At 43.2% G+C, this 24,211-nt stretch overlaps 1 protein-coding gene and 1 long non-coding RNA gene across 7 annotated transcripts in view; one reads left to right on the forward strand and one right to left on the reverse strand.

The window, feature by feature from the left end:
• Nucleotides 1-83: 83 nt before the first annotated feature.
• Nucleotides 84-22,313, forward strand: LOC136105324 (uncharacterized). Of its 3 annotated transcripts, none has more exons than XR_010651847.2 (6): nt 84-562; nt 6,555-6,752; nt 8,242-8,447; nt 8,859-9,363; nt 10,340-16,716; nt 18,170-22,313. It is a non-coding gene; the product is annotated as an uncharacterized lncRNA (long non-coding RNA). The 3 variants fall into 3 exon arrangements; XR_011740558.1 differs by having other exon boundaries at nt 84-410; XR_011740557.1 differs by lacking the exon at nt 84-562 and adding an exon at nt 864-1,232.
• The window catches only part of RSRC1 (arginine and serine rich coiled-coil 1), a 126,328-nt gene continuing 113,507 nt past the window's right edge, over nt 11,391-24,211 (reverse strand). For all 4 annotated transcript variants that reach the window (XM_071812753.1, XM_065845032.2, XM_071812754.1 and 1 more), the window contains 3 exons: nt 13,178-13,284; nt 12,289-12,435; nt 11,391-11,576 (listed from right to left, as the gene is read on the reverse strand). In XM_071812753.1, the coding sequence (XP_071668854.1) occupies nt 11,484-11,576; nt 12,289-12,435; nt 13,178-13,284 (347 nt within the window). In that variant the 3' untranslated portion in view covers nt 11,391-11,483. The remainder of the gene's footprint in view (nt 11,577-12,288; nt 12,436-13,177; nt 13,285-24,211) is intronic.

The following is a 24,211-nucleotide window of genomic DNA, read 5'->3' on the forward strand; positions in this document are numbered from 1 at the left end:
GCCGCGGCGAGCAGGGCGGGGCTGCCCGCGCGCCGCCGTTGCCGTGGCAACCGGCAGCACCGCGCGTTCCCGCTCCAGAACGTTCGGGGCCCGGCGGGGAGCGGCGATCGGCGATCGGCCCACGGCGGCAGCCCCATACTGTCCCCGGGCTCCCGCTCCCCCGGCCCGTCTTTGCCCGGTCGGCCCGTCCCTGCGAGCAGGCTCGGCCTCCAGCCCGGCTTCCGTCAGGCGGGTCGGCGCTGTCAGCGAGGCACAGGCCGCTATCCCCTCCTTGGCAATTAAAAAAAAATTAAAGTATTTTTTCCAGTAGATGGCAGTAAAATAAAGCGACCGTGTTGTGCGAGGCTGGAAACGAGGCGTTTGGCTGAGCGGGAGCAGCGGCACCTCAGTTGAAAACACCAGGGCCTGAGGTAAAACCCGCCAGAAACGGCTGTTGAGAGAAATACAGCAGCGGGGAAAACTGAATATAAGGAAATTGGACCGCAGTCGCTGCTGTGGCCGCGGGTGGCCGTCAGGATCACCTTTCACACCAGCCAAGTACGAGGTGTATCCGATTTCTGAGGTAAAAGCGCTTGGTTCTGTATTGCTGAACCACAGCGGCTCTGCGAGCTGAGGATCACTGGTTAGACTGGAAGGGAAAAGGAGCTTTTTTGTCTTCTTGGCAGAAACCCCTCAGCAAACCCTGTCATCAGAGGGAGGTTTCAGTTACAGAATGGAACAAATACACGGGGAGTGTTATCTGGGTTTCCTGAAGAGCCAAGTGGTTGTGAACATGTAGGGGTGTGTGTAAGACCTGTGGTTATATATAAACTCACTTCTGTGGTTATATATAAATGGGTTTCAAAGAACTAAGGGTATAGGAATCTCACCTTCATTCTTCATAAAATGGGAGAACTGTGGAGAACATCGGTGTGTTTGGGAAATTTCTCCTGGCAAAGTTTCTCGGGGCTGTGAGCCAGGGGGGTGTTTTCTCTCTCATGTGTTCTTTGAGAGGCAGAGCAAGGCTCTGCCTGCCTCACATTTCTTTCAATATCCCACTTTTTAGGGGGATTAGAGAGCATCAGAGTATTTATATGGTATTTATATAGCAGTCGTGAAAGCAGATCCTTCGTTCCAATAAGCTCCATCACGCTGCAGAAGCAGCTCTGCTGATATTTGGCCCAAAGTGGACAACTGACATAAAAGATGAATGAATGGAGCCGGCAATATTTTTGAAAAATATCTGTAATCAGGTGAGCATTGATTTTGCTGTCTCCTGATGTAGACTTCTCTTTAGATCCCGGCGAGTGCTGATATTGCAGCCTCAAGATGCACTCTGAGTTTGAGCGGTTGTTATGGTGAAAATGTTTATAGTGACTGACTGGTGGGCAGGGAAGCGTGACAGAAACCGGGCTCCCCATTGATTACCCAGGTGGAGTCTGTGAACGGTTGGTCCATTTCTGATGAAAGATTAGCAAATAAAACAAATCAGGCTGTGGTCATGGAAGTGAACTCTGGTGCTTTGGGGCTGTTTATAACGAAATCTTGTGCCAGTTATGATGTTAGCAAGTAACTTTTTTATCATTCAGAGGCAGAATTCAAGCATTGTTTCAAACCACACGCAAAAATATTAAGAAGTTGTAGTAATATAATCCTCTGCACTGTAGTTAGCCTTTCAATCCATAGGTTTTAAAGGTCTTTAAAACTCCTCTGAAGCTGCAGTGTATTCATACCAGAAATGCAATAAGCAGGAACTTTACCGTAGTGATTTATTAATTACTTGTCATCGTATTTTGATTAATAGACAGAAGCCCTGGATCAATTTGAGTTTGCTATTATAGCAGTTCATTAATATCCATGACATGGAATGCTAGAACATTCACTTATTTCTCATTACAAACCAGCAAAGTGAGTTTTCTTTAAAGTAATTAGCACGTCAAATACAAAATCCTCCAAATTCTTATCCTCCTGGAGCTTTACCTTATCAAAATGTTGGTTTCAGTGTGCTTAACTTGTTTGCAGTCTTCTACCAAAACCTGAGTATTTTTTTACAGTATGTATTTACATTTTCTGAACACTGATACAAACCAGACTACAAGTTCCATGAGTGCAGCCTTTGGATGAATTTGACCTCGTGAAAAGAAACCTGTTCTGTACGATGGAGCAGGAACGTGGAGCCTTCCGACAGCTCAGCCGAGTCCCTCAGATCATCTAGTTTGCCGTTCCATTTTATGCCAACTCCAACTCCAAAAGATGAAGTTTCTTTCCAAGGCAGAGCTCTGGATGGCTGTGCGGATAACTAAGCAATGCGAGTTGTAGTTATTGTTAATTTTTCGGCTGCTGGTGGGAAGAGGAGCCCCGTTAGAAGTGAGCTCATTACGAGCGGCTCGCTAACGCGATCAAGTCGGTGCTCTATTTGCACAGAGTGATATCTCTAATTGCTCAGGCCTTCTTAGGGTTTGTGTCTGCTCGAGTTAGGTTTCTTTTGTGCAGATAAAAAGACTTCTGTAAGAAATCACCTCGGTGCTGCAGCACTGTCAGTCTGGAGGGCATCTCCGATGAGATTAATGATGTCTGCCTTAATATAGGAAAACTTTGCATAAATGAGATTATGGTTTCTGCTGAAACCTGCCAACTCTTATTCATTTGCAGTAAATATTATCTTTAATTAAAAGTTTTAAGGTATCTTGTCCCTGAACTAATGAGATCTACAGTGATTTCCCTTAGGAATTAATTTACCTTCTTAATTCTTATTCATTTTGGTGATACGACTATTTAAATCTGATTCAGACTTCAGAGCTTTGTTGAACATATTCATGTAGAACAAAAGGTCATTTTGCCATATTGACGTTTTGTTGGTATTTATAATTCTCTGTTCTCTCTCGATTCCGAAGATACATGTTGAGGTTCCTGCCCCAAACATTTTCTACTGACACTTCTTCATGCTGAGTGGCTCTTTTCCACAACTATTTGACTTTAGCTTATGTTTTCGGTTCCATCCAGAGTACAAATCAATCACAGCAATGCTGAAAAAAGATCCTGATTGTGATCAACTTATTTAGAATAGCACACCTATGTAAAATATACTAAAATAGTGGAAAACATTTGGCGCAATTGCTGAGAAATACGGGAATATTCCTGCCTTTATATCTGGGTCGTCATCAGCTACAGTTTCTCTACAAGGATTATTTTTAACCAGTGGGGATGCTTAACACTTGGAGGTGAAAATTGCATTCCTGTGTACGTTTCAATAGGCAAAGCGCCAGCCAACAACTGATTTGTGCGAACCAGAGCCAGAACCCTTTTTCAGATTGTACACCAAAGGACAATTTCGCGAGCTGGATTTTAAAACGGGTCATTATTATAACTAAATCACAAAGTTCCCTTGTTTTAAAAATAAATACAAGAAAAAGAGAAAGAATAAACAATCCATAGTTCATTATCAGGAGAGTTTTCTATTGAAATCTGATCAGAATCATGACACATCCCCTCAGTTGTTGGTGCTCGAAGGTGCCGGGTCTGACAGTGGTGAAACAACAGATGGTTTAAAAGTGGGGGAATTACTCTAATTAACTACACGGAGGAAGACAGAAGTGAAAATATCAGTTTTGACCCGGGGTTTTTCTGTTCTTGTCTCTGATGATATACAGAAAACCTCTCCAGAAGTATATTGTCAGCATTAAGTAGATAAGTTGAACCATAATATATATAAGAAGCAAACTGGAGAAGATTAATTCCTGCTTTTCTGTCTTTTCCCGTTACACCAAAATTTTCTATTTTCCCACTCAGGAATTTGTGCCGGAAAACATTCCTGTGTCCACTTTGGGATCTGTATATTATTAGGAAATGGCTTGAAAAGCTCCTGTTCTGTCTTTGAAGTTGATTTTTATAAAAAATTGACACTATTATACAGACTGCAGTAGAAACTCGTGGCTGCAGGAGGTTCCTCGGCCGGTTCTCGCACCACGGTGGGTAAGAAAAGGGTTTTGTGGCCTCAGAGCGTGTGCTGGGACGAGATAAATATAGGATTGTCACCCGCTTCTACAAGTTGTTGCTAACCTTCCATTTATAACTTGCAAACCAACTTCCTCCCATCACACACAAATTAGAGGGTTATCAATAATGTATGAACTAATAAATGATGCTCGTGTGCTGTTGTCAGGGCAACAAACGCCATTCGGGCTGCAAGAGAGCTCCTCATGTCGTGGCAAGTGCATTTGAAGTTCTCCATGTCTCTGAGGCTTCGGCGGAGGAAAACAATGAGATTTCTTTGTGTTTCCTTGAGGCAGCCGATGGAACTGGTGGAGTATATTCTGACTTACAGAAACATGAGAGATCTGCTTCCTTTAAAAAATCAGTATTTAATAGCTGTTTACCAAATATTGATATAAACAATGTAGGAATTGCCAGGCTGGGTTACCTGGGACATCTGCAAGGTGTGCATTGTCTTATTTACGAGTTACCTGGTCGAGAGGTTTTGTAAGAACCTTCTAGAAGGTGCCCAGGAGCTGGATGTGACCAGCAGCATCTGTCACACAAACTCATCCCCAAGACCTGCACAATAAGCTTTTGTTTCTTTTAAAAACCGTGTGGATGTTACTTTTCCAATAACCTGCACAAGCGATGATCCATTGGAGAGTTTCAAAGGTTTTGGCTTTGATTATATTGTGTAGTATTGAATTCCCGAGTTTAATTTTTCATCAAGTGAAAGAGCATTTCTTGTAATTAGCCCCGATTTTGTGACCTTTCTGTCTTCTGGTCTTGTTTTTGTTTAACAAATATACATAAAAAAATTAAACCCCCCCCAACGTAACAAAAGCCCAGTCAAGACCTGGCCCCGGTGGGAGCGTTTATTATCGATTCCAGGATCTGGTCCAAAAATAATATTTGTTCCAGTGTGCTCTGTTGCCATCATGTACAGCACCTATTGATTTATAAAAACTTTGGCAGCACACATTAAATATGAGGGAGCCCAGGGAGTTTTGTTCCTGAGTTACCTCAGGAATTTGCAGCTGTCTCATTTTGCCATTGCAAATGGCCCAGCAACCAAAAAATACACGGTGAAGATGCTGAACTTGAGCCATCTTCTGTGAAATGACGTTTCTTTCTTAAATCCTGACAATTTGGCACTGGGAGGGAGAGAAAAAAATTGTCCTCTAGTCTCAGCTCTGCATGTTGGGGGCGTTTCGCTTATAACCAAAGATGTTATGGTAACAATCTGCTGTATTGGGGGTAAATGCAGCAATTTATTCCTAAGGCAAAATCTTTATCAGGTCAAGACTGCAAAAACTGAGCTCAGAATACGGCCACAGCATCAAGGTGTAAAATCCGACCGAAAAACAAATAATACAAAATATACAAAAACACAGCCCGGGGCTGTAAAGCAGCTGCTTGAGGAGCTGATTTCCATAGGAAACTAAAGCCCAAGCTGCCCTGCTTCGGGTGCTTTGCACCGGGTGAAGCCCAATTCCTCCGCTCTTTCTTTGTCACCATCGTTGGGACGTTACTGCGTTTGCTCACATAACTGAACTAATTCCAAGGGTCTCACCTGCATCAGGCTGTTTGTCTCTAAAACTAAAAATGACTCTTGCTGGTTGGGCAGACGTTATTAAAGCCATATCGAAATCAAGTAGAAAACAAGTATATTAAATGCACAAGTCATCGCAACATCAAGTTTATACAGTTCAGAATATGACTGGTTCCGTCGGTAAGGCAGGAATTAAGTGTCAGTTTTAATTGTTGAGTTTTCACCGTTCACCTAAAGAAAAATAAGATCATATTTTATTACGCAATTACTTTTTAATTACGTTCATTGCAGCCCCGAACTTCCAAAAGCACTGGAAATGGCTTAGCTCTGTTCACCTAACTCTCGAGAACTAACACAGTATATTAAAAATCGGTCCTTTTCTGAACTACTTTGGCAAAGGGCGGGAGCAGAGTGCTTGGGGCTCCGCTCGGTTCTGCGCTGGCTGTTTCCATGTGCAATGTCAGGCACAAGGTTGAAGGTAATTTGAGAGGACTCCGGCAATCAGCGCTCCAGCCCCAGCAGTTCCGTAAGGATCAGCAGGAGCTATTTAAACTTAAAATGTATTGGCAGAAATGAGGTTTCCTTCCTTCTTACGGTGAAGTCTTTTTAGAGCTCGGCTTAAGGATGCAGCACAATTTCCAAAGGCTTAAGCATATTTTTAGTGGAAGTGGCTTTTTGACAGTGTTGCTACAAAACCGATTACATTCCAACTGTAATGTCGTCCCAGAGCAGAGTCTTTTGCAAAGGCAGTTTGTTAGAAATTGTTTGTAAATGTCAGATAAAAGCATCGCTCTGCTGCAAGCGACTAGAGGTAGATGTGTAAGAACATTTACATTAATATTTTATTTAAATATATATTCAATTCACATAGTTGCCCACCTCCTTAACTTGCATGAATACTGAAATAAGATGACAATAATGTATTTAAAAAATACTGAAATTCGCCGAGAAGGCATCCAGAAATGGAATGTGACATTTTTACAAATGTGGCCTGTATTTAGTTTCTATTAATAATAATTAATGAGAGTTGCTTACACCTTCCTTTCAGAGCCGTAATGTGGAAATGCAGCCGCTGCCTCCCGAGCCGCGCAGACCCTCAGGAGCCAGAGGAAGGTCCATCATCCTGCTCCAGAAACTGGCTGTGCTGGTGAGCAAGGGCAGCACCACCTCAGGCACCTGGTTCTGCTCATGAAGGAGGAGAAAACCCCACTTTTCCTTCCTATAAACTCCCCAGGGACTGCGCCAGGTAGGCTGTAAATATTTGGAGCTTACCTTGGCGAGCGGGATGTTTTATTTGAACAGATGTAGATTGGAAGGCAACAGAAAACTGAGACAAACTGCTTGTCTTGTTACCCCAAATTCCAGCTCTGATCAGGAAGAAAAAAGGCAAATTTGGTTTATGTGCATCTCATCCACGTGGCCTTTCTGTGTCCCGAGTGAGAACTGTGCCGGGAGGGCAGGGACATCTAGTGGGAATGAGACTTTTACAGTGGCAGACAACACCTTTTATTGAACTACAGCCTCTTCAAAATAGCGCATTCAAAGATGGTGCCCAAGGGCTGAAAGGCTGCTCATGTCCTCACTGCCCCGGCAGCCCCAGTCTGTATTGGGCTTTTGATGAAGCAAAATGATGGCAAAGTAGCGATTTTCATTTTCACCTGGGTTTAAATCATGGGATAACCATTTCCAGCTCACCTTGATGTGGGGGAGCGCAGCTGGAAGCGAAGCGTCTCTGGGCTGAGCTTCAACTGCTGCTTCCTTCCAGAAAATAGACGTATGGTGTCACATCTCACCCGGAGCCGCAATTCCAGAGTGACTCAGTGTCTAGGTCTTGCTCCCCAGCGTCACATAACCCGGCCTAGCCACTGATACTCTTTTTTTTTAGATCTTAGCAAAGGAGGGAGACAAGAAGGGAAGAGCCAAGAAAAAAGAAATTAGACAATGTTGCACTAAGTCAAAATTACAAATGAGTGTTTTAAATAATACTTCTAGCATTGCTTTTCATTAGTGCTGCACGCTGAAGAGTCGCTGCAGCCCCGTGTCGTATGTGGATTAAGGCACAGGTTCAGGCTGATCTCTCCTGAAACAGGTTTCTGGAGTTCAAGGATCTCCACTAAAAATAACTTGCTCCTTGTAACTCGACAAATGGAAAACTGTAATCACGCAGAGGCTGGTTTTGGGTTACAGACATGAAAATGGCTTTGGGATCATCCAGTCCTGCTCATATCAGAGCGACTGAAGCACAACTAGCAAAATTCGATCTCCTGGCTGGCAGTGTTTGCTTAGATACCATTATTTTCGCAGCAAAAATATTTCTAAAACATTTTAACCATGATAATAATTTAAAAACTAAACACTGCTCCTTTTCAAGCCATTATCAGAGTGAAAAATAGTTGTGGAGATGCTGGATGACTCAAGGAATCAGAAGGGCCTAGTGAACGATTTACCTAAAAGTTATCAAATGAAACCCAGCCCGGTTTGATGTTGATTGGCGGTGGCTGTTGAGCAGACTAAGTGCAATGAGTTTGCTAATGCGATTTCCAGGGACAGAGTCTTTGCTGATACCAGAGCTCTGAGCGGCTCAAGTTACAGCATTATCTTTCCACCCCTACACACCGTTCCCCTGATTTAAGGTGGTTTGGCATTAGGAGGAACTTTGTGCAAGAGCTGATTTTATCAGAGATGCCCCATCACCAGTCCTGAATGACAAAACCGTGTCACTGCTGTCCCTGCAGGCTGCACAGCACACATCACGCTCCTGGTTTACTGGGATAACCAGCAAACAGCCGTTTCCTTCCCTTTCTTCATCGGGAATCCATTCCCCGTCACCAGCAGCAAGGAGAAAAGTGGAAAGTACGACAAAAAAATGAACTCTCCATATGCAAGAGTCCTCAATGCCAAATGTGAGAACACCAGAAGAGCTTAGAAACAAGGAAACTAAGTACGTAGGGTTATTGTCAAAAGGTGTCACTGTTTTTTGGCCCAGGAGAAGCGTGGGTTGAGACCCAGCAGTGCATTTTCCCAGGTTAACGGTGATTAATTTGTACACGTTGATGTGGGTTTCGTGTCCACGTTACGACACAGTTAATTAAATTTGTGTCTGGCTGATCAGGTAACACCTGCCGCCTTTTCCTCAAGCAAAAAGGCCCCACACGTGGAACGGTGGAGTGCAGATAGATTTGGCTACAATCCACGTATGTGTCCAAGTCTTGTAAAATAATGTTAAACAGTAAGTTTGTCAGAATTCTGCCTGGTTGTGCATAGCTGGATACAGAGGAAAGTTTATTTCTGATGTTGCTGCCTTCTTCCATATTTCATTTCTGATACTCAAATATCTGCCTACCTTTGACAGGAAAATGAATAATTTATCACAGGATGCTGTTCAAGTAAAAGCAAAATAAGGAAATAGTTTACACAACTTGAATCGGGAGTGCTGCAGTCTCAACATTTAACACTTCCAACCCTACAAACTGGCCTTAGACAACCCCTGGTTTACAGGAGCAAACGTGGTGGAGCAGCCTCTATTTTTGCTGAAGGGTGAAGCTGTGGAATCGCCGGCAGGTTCTCAGCGGGCAGGGCACTGATCCACAGCCCCTTCGATGGGGCTCAGCTTGAGGAATCACCCAGCCTGGCTGCAGATGGGTCCTGCACAAGGCCACTCAGCTCCCAATGATCAGCGGGTGGTCATTGAGCTTCGCTGTGCCCAGCAAGGGATCCACAACCAGGTTAAAACTCACCTGCGAGACACAGCGTCCGGCGCTGCCGAGGCCGCTCCAGCTCCCGTGAGCCAGGACACACTCGAGCGTCACCGACCTGCTGTGGACATCCCCAGAAATCCGCATTGCCTGGACATGCAGGTTCGTAACGACCCGGACAGCACGTTTTCTAATTTGTAACAGATGGTATTTAGGGAAAAACTCCATCCTCACAATTCCAACATCTCCCAGTACCAGCGACTTCATAAACTTCAAGTATTTGTAATGAATGTCCAAAGTAGGAATTGAGAGGGACAGAATATAGACCCTAAAAACCCTCTTCTTAAATGAACTGTCTCCACAGAGATGCTGGAGCAACAAACCAGTTCTGTATTCCATGAAAACTACAGAGTTCTGAGCAATGATTTATTGGTTATTCTGATCACTAATCCACAACTGAAAGTATCAAAATCAACTTTATAATGATTTGCTCCACGTTTCAAATTACATTTGGTGTATTCCAGTACATATTTCTATTAAATTCAGATCATCTAAACACTATTTCCATTTTCTTTAGAGATATTGCTCACAATTCTCCTCCAGCATGGACTTGCTGGATAAATTTAGTTGTTGATCAATAAGCAATAGTGGGTACACCCTGTTGTTACCCCTAAGTCTTATTTACCTACAACAGACCAGTCTGTAGTATTTTTAAATACCCTTAGGGTTGTGAATTATAGAAAAGGAATCATTTTATATCCAGTAAAAATACCAGCATTATCCAATGTAAAGTGAGAAAAAGAGGAATTTACACCTGTACCTCACATGGACATCAAATAGGTTTTATTTACTATGAAAAACAAAAGGAGATTAGAAAACAGAACAATGGCAAATATTGAACATTTGAAAATGCTGAAATGAAACAAGAGAAACAATCTTTTTCCCACTTTTTTTGCGGACAAGGTCTTGAAACACAGCGGGTTTAACGCAGGACCAAGTGCAACTAACACTGTTCATAAAGTAAAAACGTGTGAGAATGCAAATTTAATACATTTTTCCTTTTACATCAACCATCTAAAAAATGGAAGACAAGCAAAGCACATCTCCAGAATCATCCTCTATTTTTTTTTTACTACAGATCGCAGAATAAGGAAAAATAAAACAAAAATAACCCTTATGAATTTCTTTGCTCACCCGGGAAAGCTGCTGCGGTCGTTTCCAAGCAGGGGTGTCCAGAGGAGGGGGCTCAGTGTGGCTCTACTGATGGAACAGTTTGCTAAGGTACCTCAGAAGAACCACTGTTGTATTGTATTTGGTTCATCTCTGGCATTTAGTTGGATGATGGACAGATTTTTAATGTAAGTATAGTCGGGCTAAATTGTCTCTATGTTCAAATAGGACTAATCTTTCATCATTTTAAAGTCACACCTAGACAAACCGAGCCTTCATAGACCCAAAACAGTCGCTCTGTGCAGAAATATTAGGTAATATTAACACAGCTGTTATTAATTGGCATGTCTTTAGTCTTGGTGAACAAAGGTCTGTACCATTACACACAATAATATTTATATTATTTCCCATTAAGTATCCATAGAAAGCTCTCTTTTCCAGATTATCGAACATTTTCATATGCTTAAAATAATATTTCCTGAAGCCTGCTGCAAACTTTACAGATCTCTTTCAAAGGATAACATAACACGTTCCTGCCGTTACCGCCGGGTGCTGACAGGGGCGGGAGGACGTTCACGGAAATGCGAACCATTCTCTCCGCTCAAGCCCGGCAGCGGGAGCGAGGACCCGGACCCGGACCCGGCGGAGCCCCCGAGCCGGGGGCCTGTCCGCAGACGTCGGGGATTCCCGCGGCGGGCGGCAGGAAGCGCAATCACAGGACAGCGCTTGCCCCGGATCCTCCAGCTGCAGGACATGGGGCGGGGGACTCGCCTGTTGTGCTCCGAGCGCTGGTAAATCTGCACTTGCTTTGACATCTTATTTTTTCATTTATCTTTCAACTGCTACATGGTTGTATATACAAGTATTTTTTTTTTGATTGGGAGGTATAAAATTACATCTCCTTGGGCTGTCAGGTTTTTACACCCCAGAGGAATCCAGTACAAAAAAAGAAAACGACGCTGCTGTGATAGCCTTCCCATCCACGCTGTGAGTTCAGGAGAAAAACAGAGGATAGAACATTCTTGTTTATTCAGATGAAATATTTATTCTCTGTACAACTCATAGTGAGTATTAAAATCCCCTCGAAAGGGAGAAAGACAGCGATGGAGAGCTCAGGCCACCGGGCTGCCCATGAGCCGCTCCTGCCGCAGCGCGAGCAGCCTCTGGAACCACTTCTCTTCTGCCTCCGCCTTCTCGATGAACAGCTGAGAGACACGGGAGAGGAGCAAAAGGAGGTAAAACGCATTAACTTTATTCGTTATCATCTGTTGAGATACGTATCGACTATTTCAGTGTCCAGGTACATAAGAGGTGACACAACTACACGAGTAAAGGGAGAGACTTTAATAAAGCCAAGACGTTCTGGTTTCAGCGCCCTCCCGAAGCAGCAAGTTTGTCACATTGAGCAGGTCTCGATCTTTGTCAGCATTGTTAATTATACACAGCTTGCATTTACTGCAAGTCACTTTTAACTCACTAATTCTTAAAATCTACTCTAAGTGCTCCTCAAAAGGAATCTGTGTAAGTTTAGCCACATGTTTAAAATTCTCTAAAGTGTGGAATGCATTTAAAGCTTTACGATTTGCCAAGGTGGGCAAGTGCTGAGTTTCCAACTACACAAACCACAAGCAATTTTTTCTGAATTTTTATTGCACAGGAATATTTATATGAACAGGATCTTAAATCCCCCTGTATTATATTAGTATGTTACTTTGTTGTAAAATGTGTTTGTAACTCCAAAACTACATCGCTGGTGAACAAGAGCTTTTGGATGACGCAAGGTGTGCGACCATTTTTGAGGTGTTAATTGAGGGTCTTCACAAATTATTTAAGGAGAATGGTTGTTAGGCCACGTGAACCTGCTCTCATTCAATGGGCCGTCTTGTTGGAAAGATAAATACCTAAATAAATACTTACGTTTGGATGCGCTAAAGAATTATCGTCTTGGTATTTGATGGCAGTGGGAATACTGGCAGGCGCTGGCTCTTTTTCAGGAGCAGACGCCTCGGCAGCTCCCGCTCCGACGGTTACAGGTTCGTACGGTAGATCAGGAGGCTCCGTTGACTAAAAAGAAAGAAGCGTCGGAATTTTATCCTCTAACTCCTAAATGAAAAGAATCCTCATGCAAATACTACCAGACCAAACACAAAGTGAGAAAAAAGGGATTGCAAAGGCAGAAGGAGAGAGCTTGCAGAACAGCACTGGGGTTCCAGATCGCTTTCTGAAGAAGCCGCATGGACTTCTTGGAGACTTCTGGAAAGGCAAGAAAATGTGTGTTCTGGGGGAAACAAACAGCGGTAATTCCAAACACTTCACTGTCAGGTGGAAAAACTGAATAAGGCTTTGCTTGTGTACTTCACACGACAAGAGCATCCCAGTTCCCCAGAAGCCAAAACGCTGGTTTGTTTCAGGGAGTAAATATAGTCTTGATGTCTGGCTTCAGTTAAGCAGAATTAAAAATACCGATCTCTACTTTTAATTAAAATGTAAACATCTGATTACTTTTGGATTTTAATTGTCTGCTTTTCCTTAAAAAGTTCTTCACAGTTTCGCATGATTTTAGAAGAATTTTTAAAAATCAGAGTTGCTCAGCATAGGTAGAACAGACTGTCAAAACAACTGATTGTATTGAAATTCCTACACATTGAAATGCGTTCTTCCCTGAACTCCAAGAACGTCGGGGAGTCGGGGGTGGGACTGAAGATGGTCAACATCGATGCTTTTTCATCAGCGGAAACTCCATTAACAGCGCAGCTCCCGCCCGACTGAACGGATTACGCACCCGGAGAGGATATGGCAAACTCACCTTTTTGACTTCTTTACTCGATCGGAACGTCTGAGGAACAAAGGAGTCACTTTCAATAGCTTCAATTTCCTTCACTCGCTTCACTTGCTCGACCAGGGTGGCTTGGTCTACAAAGAGAAGGTGTCATGTCAGGACACATTAGTGTAAACCTGCGACTAATGCCGTGTCCCAGCAATGCCCTGAATATATTTTACAACAGTACATACTGGAAAATAAATGGTAATGCAGGCTGAAATACTCTGTTACAGAGAAAAACTCTCTTCTTTAGTAAAACTATCAACAGCGAGTTGGCCGTTGTTCAACGTATGATATTGTTCAAGATGTTAACTTCAGAATTGCCAGAGATGTCCTCGCAGGGTAACGGCTGAGTTATGGCATCGGGATTTCCCGGAGGAGCGAAAGATTTTGGGGACGACTCAAGGGTATCATCTGTACATAGGGGTAAATCTGCTTGTGTGGAGGTGATTTTGGCTTCTGCTGCTGATAATCTGAGAGATGTGGCATCATCTGTGTTCTCAGGACACAAGAAGTGAAGAGATGAAATCAGCTGAGCTGTAAGGTGAGAGCTCAGCCCAACAAAACTGGGCATCGCCTCCAAAACTCTGCCGGTGAGCTGGGACCAGGACCCGAGCTCAGCACTCACCGAATCACGCGTGGAGCGACAACGCAAACCCGACATTGCCACAAAGATGCGGCAAAATTAACCTGGGATAACTGCAAAGTTGGATTGAAAATTTCACATATACACAATAATAGCTTAACCACTTTAAACCACGAATTTAAGTAAAAGAGAAATGGTAATTATATATTTGTAGTGTATACATACGTATGTATAAAAGGTTAAATTTCTTGCTCTAGAGAAAGCAAAGTATATTTAAAATCAGGAAAAGTGCTTGTAGACCAAAAGAATTATTGAGAAATTCAGATGTACTGAATTCTTTCCCTGTATACAAGTTTCTAAATCCATATTCACATAGATGCACATATACACTGCAAAATACTTTTGCATTAAAAAAAACCCCAACAAAACAAACAGTAACTTACATCCACTGAAAACTCATTTCAGTCTATTACTGACAAGTGGAGCTTCAGATGAGCAATTAAACTAATAGCAGCTTGGAAATGTTCCTGGAACGGCCATGTTCACGCTAAATTAACAGCCTGGGTTTATACCAGCAGGTTGTACCGCAGAACTGGTTTATTTTCAGTCCCGGGCAGCCTGGCGTGTTCATTACGGTGCATCTGACACCAAAGTGTTTCCTTTACCGTCTGTTTCATTTTCTGCTGCCTCGGATCCACGGCTCAGTTCATCTTCCTCACCGCAGCGACGGGCAAATCTGGAATTCATTCTGCTAACAGCACGCTTGCCTTTCGGATTTTAACCCATTTATCTCGGCCCTGCTCACTGCTGAGGAACATTTGCTGCACACCCCGCACGTGGGGTCAGCCCGGAACACCGACCAGAGAGGGTTTTGCTGCGAGCAGCTTTTATAACACAGATCAGTCAGAGGAAAGATGGGAAGAGACATCACTCTCCAGCAGCAAAAAGCTGTATTTGGGAATACGGTTTAGTCTCTATGGATAAGATGGACAGAAATAATCAGGAACACACGAATTATTTCCGCAAACGTTGAATGTGCGGAAAGTGAAACGCCCGGATGATGCTCGAGGGGTTGTGGAGCCTCAGCAAAGCTTCAGCTTAGGCCAGGCTTAATACAAGAGCTGCGCTACAGCCAAATGCGTAAAGTCGTCTTTATACCTGATTCTTTTGAATTTAGAAAGAAATATAACTTGCTTCCAGTTCAGCTTGTGTTTAAAAGTTCTGTTGCTTTGCTGCTGAAGTTTTCATTTTTAACAAAAGATTTCTAAGGATCCTAAAGGAAATATGAAAACAAATAAACTCATGTCCCGCTGGGAGAGGGAATCGGAATTCGTCCAACTCTTGAGGGCAAATAAAGGAACGGTGAGTGCACCTGGGATTAAAACAGGGAATCGGAGAAAGGCAGGTGAATATAGATTTAAAATCCATCGCTCAACCCTGATTTCACAAATCCTGCGGTCAACCCCCAGCCTGTTACAGCATCTCACACAAACCTATGGGAATGACAAATTATTAAAGGGGCAAAAATCACTAAATGTTTAGAATTACATCAGTGACATTAACTTGGGGCAAATGGAGTGGAGGAAGCAGAACCCATTAGCGTCGGGTTTGACAAACACATTATTGGGAGATAAAACGACTTCCATGTGTTGTTTGTCAGATGTCAGGAGGAAGGATATGTATTTCCTAGTAAAATCAAAAATAATGGAGTCAGAAAGCTCAGAGGCTACAGACACAAAAAATAAATCAATACTAAGTCATTGCGCGGCGAGTCCTTTTACCGCGTTACGGGGAAGAAACGAAACTGAACCGTCTGGTAGGGCTCGTTGAGGCTGCTTTCCTGAAAAGGGGGTTCAGCAGAGGCCACCAGCACCCCGGCAGCAGCTCCTGCGCCCAAAATGCCCCATTTGTGCCCCTCTGCGGGAAACTGAGTCTATGGGAGAGCATTGAGCTCACGTCATCTTATAGCAATTAAGGATTTTCCCCCCCGTTACCCCAGGGAGGGATTTAACAACATCAGAGATGATTCTGTATTTTACACTGCCAGTCTATATTCACATCTATTTACGTCTTCCCACACATACATACATATATCTACATACATCCTCTATAGCTGCTGTTTGCGTACTGCATTAGTCCGTATTAGCAGTAAATTGAAATGTCGCTTTAGGAATAAAATATCTATTGATCCTTTAGATGCCATCCAAAAATTACAGCCACACACTAATTAGAAACACCAGAGAATTGGGTAAAAGCAAAAGTAACTCGCCTGCAAGTTCCATATAAAATATTCCCATTTCTTATTTCTAAAGAAGCCCGCAAAGAATTTATCATGAAACTGAAGCATTAAGTGACTGATAATATCTGGTGAATGACTCATTAAATAAAAACGTATTTTAAATATTTCTTGCATAATCTTTAGGTGTTAATTTGTAATTCTTACAGGTTCCATTGCTGATCTATAATCCTGACCGTGAAAATGAACCCGTGCCTTTACCTAAGGAGTTTTCTTTCAAGCAGGTCTAACTTAAATATCAAAGCATTGGCATAATAAACCTACAATATTCCTCAGAATATATGTTTCTTCGTATCTTACTGATTCTATTTAAAGAGGTAAAGCTGGTTAATGTAATTGACCCATTTACAATATAAAACATTTTAAGTAATGTGCTCTGAAATACCTGCCAAAAAGTTGCTATTTTTTCTGTTCTTTTGTTCATCCGTTGAGGATTAAAAGAAGAAAACACAAATAGATACCAGGTTAAAGAAACCAACTGAAGAGGAAAATATTGTCCCTTTTGTCCCATTTTAGGATGAGCTCAGGTGATCCTGTGGGGTTTTTATCCGGGTTGAGACCTCCAAGGAAAGAACTTTTCACTGCCAAAGTCACCGAAAGGATAAAACACCCAGAGGAAGTTTGGATTGTGCATCTGTAATTGTAAGTACTCTGGAACTACAATTATAACGTGTTAAAGGACTTACTAGAGAGTCTTGGAGCACCGACACTTTGCTAGTACAATGTAATTCTACCCTAGCTTTCACAGTATTTTCAAACAAATCTGGACACTAATAGCTTTTTCTTTAAAAAGAATAGAAATACTGGGTATAAAATCAAGCAGGAGACACGGTGGTCACCTTTAGCAATTTAATTCTGCATACAAAAACATCTAATTTAAACACATTTGGATTTGTGCACGCAGGTTGCCTTCACCAGCGCGCTGTTTCCTACACTTGAGGCTTTTTGGGGTATTTTTGAAAATATTCTGGGGAAAAAAAGTCCAACTCGGGTACCAAGGCGGAACGAAGCATCCCTAAGGTGTTTAAACGATGGGAGAGGTTGTGTCCCCCGACCGCGGCCGTCACCCGCTGCCCCGCGGTGCCGCGCGCGCCCCGGCGCTCACAGCGAGACCTGTAACTCGATGCTCAATTTACCCTTGTCTCGTAGGAGATTTTTTTCCCCGCTAATTGATAGAAATTAAGCCATTAATCAAGCCACCAGCCATCGTTCAAACCGGGGAAGATGAATACAAACTTTCATCATAACCACCTTCCCCATTTTAGTGTTCATTAGCATTAATTTTTAATGCAATTATGCTATTCTTTTACGCTGAGCTCATAAATTACCGCTCTTTTGTTGCTCGCTGGCCTTGTAAAATCCAAGGTAATGCTTTGTGCTCTGATCTTAAAGGCAATTACTGGCTTCTTCTATCTTTTATATATCTCTATCCTAAATAACCTCTCTATTGTATGTACAAACTAATGAGTGTACATATTACCTATACGTATAATAGATTACAATTTGTTAAACCTGTTCACGTATCTATTCCACACGTTCAGCTAAATAAAAGTATTTCTGCATTTACCCCTATATATACAGGGGTCCGACTGTACGGAAACAACAGAACCAAAGTCCCACAGTGAAATGCTGGATGTATAGAAAAAATCAGTGTATTGCACTGTGGCAATAAGATCCATACCTGAAGTTGGGGTGCGCAGGAATTGAGGCTTTGGACCTTTCTGTGTCTGCACTTCACAAAGTGATGCTGCAAGCGATTATTATATTTTCTATGGCATGTTATAATGTCTGGGATCATCCGCAGATTCTTTCATGAGGGATTTATTCGGTGTGTTTAACAGTTCCACACACCGACACACGGTGCCACTGTGATGCTCAGTGTCAATAACAGCAACTTCCAGGCTTTTATTCCCGTCCATATATCGATTCTCAGTAACGCAGCAGGGGAAATGCACGGGGGCTGCAGCCACCTCTGCCTGCCCTCAAACACTGAACACACGATTGAAGCGGCGAAAGGAAAAATTAAATGAAGATTAGCAAATTGCTCTTTGTTTGGGGGGTTTTTTATTGCTTTTCTGCTTCTTTCCTGGGCCAGGCTTTTAGCTGCCACATGAGAAAAAGCCATTCGCACCAGCTAAACGTCTGTCTAGCGCCAAGAAAATACCATACACGTATTTAAAATCCCGTTTCATCCACACCTGAGCCAGCAGAAACGAGATGGTTCTCAGTTGAGGCTCGCGCTCATCCACAGGTTCCGCGGTCCCTCGGATAAATACCCGTGTGATGTGCAGTAAGTACACGAGCAACCACCGAGATCATCAAAAACCCAGTTTTTAACAGAAGATAAAAGACTCGACACCAGCGATTGTTTTAAACAAATAGATATGATTTCAAGTTAACCAAAGGGACGGATTCCCCGAGCTTCACGGGCTCCTTCATTCATCCCATTTTGGTGAACATGGACATTGGCTCCACACCGAGATGCCCCAATTCGCTTCTTCCCGCTGCCAGCAAAGCACCAAACGGCCTGGGTGCTGGCACAGACCTGCCCACAGCACCAAAACACGTGGAATCCGGTACAACCTTCAATACGATGCTCTCAGTACCACCCCCCCCCTTAAATGAAATTTAAGATGCCAAAAAATACATTAGCCAAAGTTTCTGAGAGGTCTCGCAGAGCCCACTTATCATAAATCCATATCAATGACGCCATTAAAGCACTAGTTAATACTTCTTTTATGAATATATATATGTATATATATGGATTACACATGGCACTGGTAACAACACTTGTAGTGAAGATTGCCTGGCCCCTCCTGCTGTAAGATCCGGCTTTGAGTTGCTTGCAACTCTGTCAAACCTGAAATATTTGTGGTTAAAATCTTGTGTTTATATCTACCGGAGGCATATTTTGCAGATTTTGGTCCAGCCGTTCATGAAGATACAGGGAAAGGGCCATTATTGCCAATTATTGGCAAACTTCTAAACATTCACCTTCGTTTAGTCAAACCATAATACTTTGAAATCCCATTTGCTCCTGCTTTACCAAGATTTCTCATTTTTCAACCCCGAAAGATGGAAGAAAGGCTTAATACACACAACATCGCGTGGTTTATGTCCAACAAGGATCTACAAGCTTAAAACCCCCAGACTTTATTGGAGGTGACGCGGGATGAAACCACCCCAAGCGGAAGCGAAAAGGCAACAATTAAGTATTCTGAGGACAATGTTCTGCTTTAAAAGTTCTGCGCAGCTGACACCCTGCGGTACTTCTGTCTCTGCTCTCTTCTTAAACCCAGAATTAATAAAGCTCGCTCGACTCACCGGGCTGTAGGGAGGATGAAAGCGTTAATGTCGGGGACACGTTTGGATCCTGCGGTGATGACCCCCCGAACAGCCCGTGAAGAAACCCCCAGCGCTGCTGCCCGGACGAGGGTTGCATAGCTACGGTAAAATCAAGCACAGAGCTGCATACTGAGTAACGCAAATCTAAAATAATTAATAGTTCACGTTAACTAGAGACTTCAAAACGAAGCGACGCTGACTGAGGCAGAGACCCTGCCGAAAACGTGCAATTACACTTTTCATAATGCTTGATTCTGGGTTTTTCCTTATTTTCCAAGCGTTTGGCCTGTTTTGCTCGGTTTTGTGGTGGGTGTGTGCGTGCACAAACATCTGGATGCATTTGCACACACACACATGCACTTTGTTCTAGACCCAGCTCAGCACCGGGACACAGAGATAAGACCCGGGCTCAGCACCCTCCACTAACGAGTCCAGCGCTAAACGAGATGCCCAAATAAAGAGTAAGAAGGGATTTCACATTTCATCAGCCTTTTGATATTCTTGAAGATTATTTCTCTGCTCCAACCCTCTACTTTAGCCAATCCCATTCACCCGCTCCAGCGACGGAGCTTCCTGGGACACAACATTATCCTGCTTTGGATTTTGGATGAGCTGGGGGCAAAGCAAAGAGAAAAGGGGAAAACCCCACCTGTCTTACAATCGTTATTGGAGAAAATAATTACAATAAATTCCTTCCATAGGGAACGTAGGAAGTGATTTTCCCCATCCCAGCACAGGGAGCCCCCAAAGGCGCTTTCGGTGCCCGTGGTGAAGCATCACTCCGGCTTTGTCATTGTGCACCAGCACTTTAAGTCAGGCTTAGCCCAAGAAAAACTAAAACTTAAGTGGCTGACTGTACTATTCAATATTTTATTTTTAATTTCTGCGGTGGGTTATTTTGGCAAAGGGCTAAAATACCACGGCTGGTCCCGACCCAGCATCGTCCCAACTGGCTCCTCTGGAGCTTGGGACGGGACTAAGTGTCAGCCCTAAACCCAGCTTAGCCCGTTGGGTCTCAGCACAGGGCTCCTTGTGGCTGTATGGTACAATCCACTTGGGACACGCCACGCGCTCTATTTACAATTTATCTGCCATTTTCTGTTAGTTTCTGTGGCGTTCATCGGCCTCCTTCATCCTTCAGGCATTTCTCACGTTTCAAAAACAGCGTTCGGCTCATCCTCCCTCTTGCAAAATTTATTTTCCATGTATATTAAATATATTTTTGTTAAAATCAAGAAAGAAACTGATGATTTGGAGACAAATAGCAAGCGGTATTTCACTGCTGGAAGGAGCCTGCGTGATGTGGATTTAGTGTCAAAATGTAAATCTGGGAATTTTGCCATGTTAAATTATAGGAACGCAGGCCCAGGAACGGGGTGATACCTTAATGCTTCAATGTGAAGGAAAGAAAACATAACTCAATTAAAATATGGACTTTGGGGACTTTTCTGACACTCTATATACTTGGGAAAGCTGCCACCTACCCTGACCTTTCCATTATAATTACGTATGTCATCTTAAGTATCATTAATTTAGCCTGTATTTCACTCATCCTACGTGTTTACCGAGCGTCTGGATTTTCTCTTTGACTTTCAGAACCCACCTCCTTCCAGTGAAGAAAAATACTTCAATAAACTAAATGACAACTTTCTTGCAATTGCTTTGGAGAACAGCAATATTGACTTAAAACTAATAACCAGCGAATATTTAGCTGCATGATGCTTTGAACCTATTTCTTTTAAACCCGGCGTGATGACTTAAGCATGAACTTGGAGGAAATGCACACGTTTCTGTGGGATTGTCGCCTAAATCAAAAAGACAAAGCCCTTCTGACTGCAAATAATTAATTCATTTAAAGTCCACAGAGCCGTTTCTCATTTACATCGAGCACTGCATTCAATTACTCCTCTAAGCCTAAGTTTTAATGTAAACTCAGACTCCAGGACCAGAAGGACAATCGCCCGGATCCATCTCCATCACCTGTATGGACACAGAGCGAACGCGGCGCTGTGTACACCAAGAATTGGTCCTGCCCTGTAGTTCAACGAGAGATTAGAAGGGATGCACATATTTAAGTTAAAATAACCATTATTTTTTAACTGGAGCACTGAGCAGGTTGAGATCTAAACCTGTATCTCGGGTAAGCTGGGGCAGCAGCACCTACACAATATTTACAATCCTTGAGAAGAGAAAAAGCAAACTCAGATGAAAATAAGACAAGTTTTGCCTGGTGTAAAGATGTTTAAATGGAAAACAGTCACCCTCTCCCCAAAAATCCGCTCAGCATTTAAAGCCTTTTCCTTAGAAATAGCTTCGCTTTCCATTTTCACAACTTAGAACCCACAGAAGCATCCACGCAGTTTAATCATCGTCCAGCTGGTACACTGAGTTCTTATTTCTTTATTTGCTGCTAATGCTGGAAGCCCAAGACCACAGTCTCTACCTGCAAAACTTCTTTATAGAAACCACCAAGTGCTACGGTACTTTCAGGTATTATTTTCTAGATATATCTAGATTTTGTAGCCACCTCAAAATCCTTCAACTACGTTTAATTAATTGCTTGAGAGTTTTAAGCTAAAGATGTAAATCCTGCATGCTTTTTTGAGAAAAATAAAGCAAATAGCTGTATTTTCTTACACATGTAACCCTGCAAGCTCGGAGATTTCCCTTTGTTGCTTCACAATTTGCTTTTTAAGCACAAAACCCAAAAAGCACAGCCATACATTTGGAGAACAAAAAGAAAACGATTGGAATGTTTCACAAAATCACAGAATCCCAAAATGTCAGGGGTTGGAAGGGACCTGGAAAGCTCACCCAGTGCAATCCCCCCATGGAGCAGGAACACCCAGCTGAGGTTCCACAGGAAGGTGTCCAGGCGGGTTTGAATGTCTGCAGAGAAGGAGACTCCACAACCTCCCTGGGCAGCCTGGGCCAGGCTCTGACACCCTCACTGAGAAGAAGTTTCTTCTCAAATTTAAGTGGAACCTTTTGTGTTCCAGTTTGCACCCATTACCCCTTGTCCTGTCACTGGTTGTCACCCAGAAGAGCCTGGCTCCATCTTCCTGACACTCACCCTTTCCATATTGATCCCCGTGAATGAGTCCCCCCTCAGTCTCCTCTCCTCCAGCTCCAGAGCCCCAGCTCCCTCAGCCTTTCCTCACACGGGAGATGCTCCACTCCCTTCAGCATCTTGGTGGCTGCGCTGGACTCTCTCCAGCAGTTCCCTGTCCTTCTGGAGCTGAGGGGCCACAACTGGACACAATATTCCAGGTGTGGTCTCCCCAGGGCAGAGCAGAGGGGCAGGAGAACCTCTCTGACCTACTGACCACCCCCTTCTAACCCACCCCAGGTACCATTGGCCTTCCTGGCCACAAGGGCCCAGTGCTGGCTCATGGTCACCCTGCTGTCTCCAGGACCCCCAGGTCCCTTTCCCCTACACTGTTCTCTAATAGCTCATTCCCCAACTTACACTGGAACCTGGGGTTGTTCCTACCCAGATACAAGACTCTACACTTGTTGTATTTCAGCTCTCCAGCCTGTCCAGGTCTCTGATGGTAGCACAGCTCCCAGTGTCACCACTCCTCCCAGCTTGGTGTCATCAGCAAACTTGCTGATAGCCAAGAATGAGGCTTCGCTTTCTTCTGCTTTGGTTAACGTGCTGTGACGTGAACTGATTGTTCCATTTCTTCATCTGCTTCTAACGACTTCACAACTCTACAAGAGACCCCAAAAAAGGGTTATTTTGTGTCTTTGTGGAAACTCAGGTCAACTCTAAACCCACTGAAACCTTAGGAACCCTCTGGGGGAGGGTGTAATAGTTTTTGACCGAATTGATCGTTCCCCGACAATCTGCGACTCAGCCTCGCAAATGCATCAACTCGGTAATGAGGAGCTATTAAGTCGATTGATTTTCTGATTCCAATTGATAGCGAACAGGCCAAAGCTACACATCAATATTTGCGTAACTAATACCCAAGAGCTAACAATTCTGACAAATGAAAACCTCAATAGAGCAAACAGTGCAAATTAATGGAAATTTAAAGACCAAAGCTCAGAATTTAAGTGAAATATTCGATGAACGGATAAACGCGCTTTACGTTTCTGGAGAATTTTGGGGTTTAGATGGGGGAAACAAATGTACAGAAGCTCCCAGAAGATGCTCTGTGCGTGGTACCCAACCTGGGAACTCCACAACACAGAGGTTTTTTTAAAATATTGATGGAATATCAAAAAGAAGCAATAAAAATACAGTTTCCTCCTAGCCAGGAGGAATTTTCCTTGTTTTCTTTATCATTATTATTACTCACAGGGTTTACGAGAGGGCTGAAAATCAGGTGTTTCAGGAACTCGCGCCCCTCTCGTTTCATACACCACCGGTTTATTTTCCCTTGGAGAAGCAGCAGCTTTTCAATACGTAGCTATAATTTCTTTTTTAAATGACCGAAGTCAGAAAACTAATTACATGATTGCTTTACAATCCCATTACCTTAACTGATGCTCGTCTCCGACTTATCCCTTAGCACAGAGAAACGCCATCGAGACGGCCGTAAAATACACAACGTGAATCAAGTACAGAAGCCGCTTTTGGTTTTCATCCGCCTTCAATTTTAAAGACGATCTCCAGTCTTTTAATTTGCAAAAATAAAGTCATCGATTGCTCTGAGAGAACATAAGGTTATTGGTATTTTCACTTTTAGAAGTAGCTCAAAACGTTGTATTTGATGGATTTTTGCAATTGGCTTCTATAAGCCTGTCCCCCTTCAAACACGTTCAGAGACACCGATGATGCCGA

This window comes from Patagioenas fasciata, chromosome 9, assembly GCF_037038585.1.
Source record: "Patagioenas fasciata isolate bPatFas1 chromosome 9, bPatFas1.hap1, whole genome shotgun sequence".
Taxonomy (NCBI): Eukaryota; Metazoa; Chordata; class Aves; order Columbiformes; family Columbidae; genus Patagioenas; species Patagioenas fasciata.